The sequence below is a fragment of the Myotis davidii genome, unplaced genomic scaffold (genome assembly GCF_000327345.1).
Source record: "Myotis davidii unplaced genomic scaffold, ASM32734v1 scaffold1439, whole genome shotgun sequence".
NCBI classification, from domain to species: Eukaryota; Metazoa; Chordata; class Mammalia; order Chiroptera; family Vespertilionidae; genus Myotis; species Myotis davidii.
Genome location: NW_006292342.1, coordinates 1,412,149 through 1,418,244, shown reverse-complemented (window position 1 = coordinate 1,418,244; position 6,096 = coordinate 1,412,149). Strand labels below are relative to the sequence as shown.

Genomic DNA, 6,096 nt, shown 5'->3' with positions numbered 1-6,096 from the left:
GCCTCCCCTCCTAAGGGGCCTGGAGGGAGGGACAGACAGCTGGGAGGGGGTTGGGTGGCCAGCTGGCCAAGGTGGCCCAGTGCCAGAACTGGAGGCAGTTCCTTTGTGAGGCATCAGGGGGCTGGAGAGGGAGGGCGAGGGCAAGACTGCATCCCCTCCCCCACTGACCTCAGACCGGTACTTGTCCCTGATGGCGGCCCAGACGCGGTCGTGGAAGGAGGTAGGGTCCATCTGCGAGTCTCCCCCGAGCAGGGTCTGTGTGCGTGTGTTGAGGTGGCATCAAGATGGGGGCCTCCAGAGCCCCTCCTGTGCCCCAGCCCCTTATAAAGGGGGACCTCAGGCTGCAGTGCCAGGGGCGGGCGAGCTGACAGCCAAGGCCAGGCCTGGGCCAGGATGAGTGCGGCACAGCCACCAGAAGGGGGCAGCACAGGCCGGTGGGAAGAGGAACCCATCACCAGGGGAGGAACAGGAGGGAGGCGAGGGCCAGGCCCTCAGAGGGAGAGGCCGAGGCCGAGGAGGGACAGAAGGGACCCAGCAGGGACAGTGGTGGACAGAGGGACGGAGGAGCAGGGTCCACACTGTGCAGAGCCAGGAGCATGAACGTGAGGCGTGCACGCTGGGTTCACACTTGGAGCCAGTGGGACCACGTGGGTGGGAAAGCTGGCTCTGACCTAACCGGACACCCGGTGGCACCCACGTGACCCAGGCTCCAAAGGGCAGGGAGAAGTGACGCTGGCGGCTGTCTTCCTGGCTCCCACCCGAGGCCAGGCGCCAGGGGGCAGCTTTCCGTGGGAGCAGCCCACAGCCAGCCTGGCCCCCGCCCCTGGCCCTCACGTCACGTGAGGCGATCCCCTCCAGGAGTCCCAGGCCAGGGGGCAGGGGGGTACCTGGGCTTCCCCTTCGGATAGCACCCCGTCCCCGTCTGTGTCCAGCTCTGGGTGGGTCTGCAGCTCGACTGCCGAGACCCTGCAGGGGTGCAGGCAGAGGCCGCCGGTGAGCAGCAGGAAGCTGGAGGTGAGCTCCAGGGTGGGGACCCCTCCAGCCCCCACCCCTGGGATCTCCCCTGCGTCCCATCCCTTCCTCAAGTCTCCACGACACTGAAGAGGCTCCGAGGGGGGACAGAGACAGAGGTGGGGTTAAGACACCTGGACCCGCGTCTCCCGAGACCCCCTCCTCACCACCAGCAGCACCCTTTCCTTCCACCCTCAGCACCAGCACATCCACCTGCCCTCCGCCCGGGGCCCTCATCCCGAGGGGCCCGCACCCACGATGGCCAGTCTGCCCCCCACAGTCACGTCACTACTACCAACCAGGGAAGGGCTCGTCCGCCCACTCTGCTTCCCTCTGTCCTCACCAGGGCGCCTGCCCAGCCTCCCAGTTCCCGGCAGCCCATCCTCCACTGAGCCATTAGCCTGGGGTCAAGGGCACAGCCGGGGTCCAAAGGGTCTGCCTTTGACCACAGAGGAGGCCTGGAAATCGTGGGATCCCTCGTCACCTCACTCAGCTCCTTGGGAGGTCAGTGTTCCTCATCTCCACAACCAGCTGCCTGTTCTAGACCATCTCACATGTGAGTGAGGGCTCATTCAGAGAGAGCCTAGGACCAGCTCAGGCCCATGGCCAGGGGGTAGGGGGCTGCCTGGTTTCTAGGGCAGGTGGGAGGGAGGGACCCGGCTCGGGCGGGGACACTCACACCCCGTCCAAGTTGTCGTCCAGCTCCTGGAAGGCACTGGCCGCCAGCTCCTGCTCCCGCTGGGCCTTGGAGGCGGCCTGCTGCTCTGTGGACGGGCCAGCTGTCACCCTCCACTCTGCCCACTGGCTCCCCCCACCCTGAAACCTGCCCTCCCCCACACCCCGCGCAGCTGACTGTGTGCCTGGCCCGATGCTGGGCCCTGGGGCCGAGCCAGGCCACTGTGAGGGGCAGCCCAGGACAGCCCGGGGACACGGATCTAAACTAGCAGGGGCTGCAGAGACCACGCGAGGGGCGGCTGGGGGCCAGGCCACAGGTTTGCCATGTCTGGGAGGCCCCCACGGTAGAGACCCAAACACGCCACCAGGCTCTCTCTCCGACATGGAGGGTGGGGAATGGAGGCTGGGGTGGGAGTGTGACCAGGCAAGGGGGGTGCCCTGGGAGTCTGGGGGCGGAGACATCTAGGGGCAGTTACATCCGGCACAGCTGGGTTTGTGGTTGGGGAACCACAGAGAGAAGCCAGAGGTCAGGGTCCCAGCCCCGAGGAGGCACCAGGTCTGGGCCCACTGGGCAGGAGCGTGTGGGCCGCCAGGAAAAGGCCGGAAAACCGTCATCTGGAGCAAAGGCCGCCATGGAGGAGGGGAGGAAGAGCACACAGACTGAAGGAACAGCAAAGTCAGGTTCCCTCGGGGCGGGAGAGGCCGCCTGGCTTCCGGGCACTGGAGGGGAAGGGGCTTGGGCAGTCGAGGTCTGGGCATATTTCTAAGCAGAGGGAAGGTGTCAGCCAAAGACCACCCAGGAGGGGAGATGACTGGAGGCCAGAGCGTGGGGACACACCTCCACTGAGGAGAGAAGGAGGGGGGGTCCCTGCAGGTGTCTCCACCCAACAAGCCCCTGGGACTCGGGCAGGGCCTCTGTAGGGCGCTCCCCCGATTTCCTGGCTCCCGCCTCACTCGGTCCCTCAGGCCCTGTACGGCCGCCCCATCAGTCCCCGCCCTGTCTCTCCCTCCGGCCACATGGCTGCCTGCTGCTCCTTAAAAACCAGACACGCTCACTCGGGCCTCTGCCCCTGCTCCCCTGCAGGCAGCGGCTCCTCCACCTTGTTCAATGGGTGCTGCTGGCACCTGGGCTGTGCCTGGCACTCAGCAGATACTTGTTAGGTAAACTACTGAATTACTGATTACGACAAATCAGGGTTGAGAGAAGGGGAAGGAAGAATGCAGCAGATGCCCAGGGAGATGGAGGACATCGACAGCTTGGGGGCTGCCAGTTCCGGCTACCAGTGTAGGAACAGCTGGAGCCGCAGCTCCAAACCTCCCAGCAGTGCTCTGTCCTTGGACTAGTCTGTCCCACCGCCCCCCTATGCTGCTCCACGGTGTGTCCCCCACGGAGCTGAGAACAAGGACCAGGCTTCCAATTTCCCGGAATGGTGACATGACCTGCCAATGGCAAGAAAATGCTGAACACAGCAGAGAAACATCTTAAGACCAACCAAGGCAGGAGGAACTGCCAGGGCAACGAAGCACGTGGAAGGGGGAGAGATGCGGAGGCTGGCTTTGCCCTAAAGGACTTGCCAATTCTGGATGTGTCTGTCTTGATGAGAACTTGTGGGGCCAAGGAGATGGAAATCACAGTCCAAAGTGGGGAGCATAACAGCAGACACGCCACTGTGGCTGCCACGGGGCTGCCCGCTGGGGGGGTGGGGGAGGGGGCGAGGCTGGATAGGAAATCACCCAGCCTTCGCTCAGATCTGAGCTCCAGCCTGACTCTGGATTTGGGAACCCACGTGGCCGGCAGGAAGAAAAGTCCCTCTATCTGGAGGACTCCTCCTCCCGGGCTACAAATCACTCCTGTAAACGACTGTCAAGTACGGTGGCCAACACACAGTCGAAGATAACTAGGCACGTGGGGAACCGAGGCACCGTGACCGAGAGAGCCAGCAGGAAAAACAGACCAACGGACGAGGAGCAGGTCTCCCGGCCGGCCCGCCCTGGCCCGGGACATACCCTCCCACAGCTTCTGGTGCTGCTCTTTGGCCTCCTTCTCTGGCTTCTCGGCCTCCTCCTTCGCCGTCCGCAGCACCTCCACCTGGTCCTCCAGGGACTTCTTTCTGGTCTGCAGCTCAGTGAGCTGTTGCTGGACGGGGAGAAGGCAAGGGGCAGCTCTTCCTTCTGTTCTCCCTTCTTCCTCACAGACTGCTACCTCCCGCCTCTACTCCAGGGGCAGCCGCACGATCTTTCCAAAACTCACACCTCCTGGCTGCCCGCCTGCTGGGGTTCCCCGCAGCCCACTCACCGTAATGTAGCTTCCAGGCCCCGTGTGACCAGGCCCCGGCTGCCTCTCCAGCTCCACCTGCCCCAATGCTGCCTTTTTGTAATTTTATTTTTTCGTTAATCCTCACCCAAGGATATTTTTCCCATTGATTTTTAGAGCCAGTGGAAGGGAGGGAAGGAGAGAAAAACGTCGAAGTAAGAGAGACACTGCAACTGGTTGCCTCCCGCACGTGTCCTGACTGCAGCTGGGAATCAAACCCACAACCCAGGAATCGGACCCATAACACTTCGTTGCATGAGCCAACGCTCTGACCAGTGGGAACAGTGGCCAGGCCCCTATTGCTATTCTAAATATACATATTTCTTATTGATTCCAGAGAGGAAGGGAGAGAGAAGTATCAATTATGAGAGAGAATCATCAATTGGCTGCCTCCTACACGTCCCTCACTGGGGATTGAGCTGGCAACCCGGGCACATTCCCTGACCGGGAACTGAACCATGACCTCCCGGTTCATAGGTCAACGCTCAACCACTGAGCCACACCAGCTGGGCAATTTTAAACTCTAGGCTCCAACTGTCTTAACAACCAACATTCAGACCGCAAATGCTCTCTGCCTCGTTCTTCACACGTGCGTCCCTTCCATCTGGAGCACGCTACCTGGCTGCCCTGAACCCCCTACAGATTTCAGCTTGGAGACCTCATCCCCCAGGAAGTCTCCCTGCTTCCTGCCAGGGACCAGGCAAGAGTGTCTTCTTTTTGCCCAGCAACCCTGGGCACCATGTTCTGTCCGTCTGTCCCTCCCACCGGACAATGCACCCTTGAGGCAGTTCCTGGTGAGCTTCCAGCCTCATGCCCAGTGCCCAGCACATCCTGGGCCTCTGTGGATATTAAACAAGGACTGAGTGTGCGGGACGGGCTCCAGCCTAGGAACTGGGTCCCAGGCTGCAGGGTCTTAGCCCGAGCACCCACAGCATCACTATCTCCCGAGACCTCGGCGGACACCTCAGCGTGGACTGCTGCTGTGATCCTCCCAACTCGCCACGAGGGCAAAGGTCGCTTGGAGACACCCTCACCACAGAGTTCCCCCACTACCCCCCGAGCTTAGGACGGAGCCCACGGCCCCAGGGTCCTCCGTAGCCAGGCCCTGGGGATGGGGGGGAAAGACCTGGAACCTTCCCTGGGCTGGAACCCTTGCTCAGTGGGCCGAACAGGAGCCCAGAAGCAGTGCTGAGACCTCTGACCCATCAAACAGCCAAGGGAATGGAAGACAGGGGAGGGAGACACACACTTGGGGGTACACCCTCCTCCGGCCCCCAAAGCACACACCCTACTGAACCAGCCCAGCTGTGGCTGATTGACACAGTCTTGAGTCCTCCCCAGTCACAGTCATCAGCCCCATCTTACAGACGACAGACCCACTGACCCGGGTGCAGAGGCACCCTCCTGTTCTGTCGGCAGCGAACTCCGCCAGCCCCCTCCCGGCTGCCACCTGACGCTCCACGCCTGTGCTCACCTCTGTGGACCTGGTAACGACCTACCAACAGCTTCACGCCAAGCGGACAAATGAGAAACGGAAGGCGCAGACAGGAACTGGCCCCGGACACCATGCCCCCGCCTCTGGTCAGCCCGGGGCCCCTCACCTGCTTCTCCTCCCGGGCCTTCTTCCAGTCCTCGATGAGGATCTTCTTCAGGCGGAAGCCCTCGCGGGTGACCTCTGCCATCTGCTGCAGCGTCTCTCTCTCCTTGCGGCCCTTCTCCCTGGCGTGAGGGGACACACGGGCACCACCGGGGGACACTTAGGACCCAGCAGATCTGCTCTTCCAACTGGGCTCAACCCCACCTGCTGCCACCATATTGGGAAAGACAAGAGAGCGAACCCTCCTCCTCCATCTCCCAGACGCTCTTGGCCTCGGAGCCCCAAGTCCCTGTCCTTGGGAGGAGAGACAGTGGACAGGGTTCGCCCACCTCAGGGTCAGGAAAGGGAGTAGGGAATGTTGGGACGTGAGGCTGGAAGTTGGCTCCCGAGAGAGAAAGGAGAGAAAAGCACAGAATCACAGGCTCCCGGAAAGTCTGGCCGTAAGCATGTCGTATGTGATCAACCCTCTGCTTACATAAAAGATCTTCATTTGGAAAAG

General features: G+C 62.1%; 1 protein-coding gene across 3 annotated transcripts in view; it reads right to left on the bottom strand.

Annotated features, from left to right (window-relative positions):
* Nucleotides 1–6,096, bottom strand: part of PRKCSH (protein kinase C substrate 80K-H) — a 14,642-nt gene that overhangs the window by 6,337 nt on the left and 2,209 nt on the right. For all 3 annotated transcript variants that reach the window (XM_006765803.2, XM_006765804.2, XM_015565345.1), the window contains 5 exons: nt 5,602–5,719; nt 3,694–3,823; nt 1,691–1,775; nt 888–966; nt 169–255 (listed from right to left, as the gene is read on the bottom strand). In XM_006765803.2, coding sequence (XP_006765866.1) covers nt 169–255; nt 888–966; nt 1,691–1,775; nt 3,694–3,823; nt 5,602–5,719 — 499 coding nt within the window. The remainder of the gene's footprint in view (nt 1–168; nt 256–887; nt 967–1,690; nt 1,776–3,693; nt 3,824–5,601; nt 5,720–6,096) is intronic.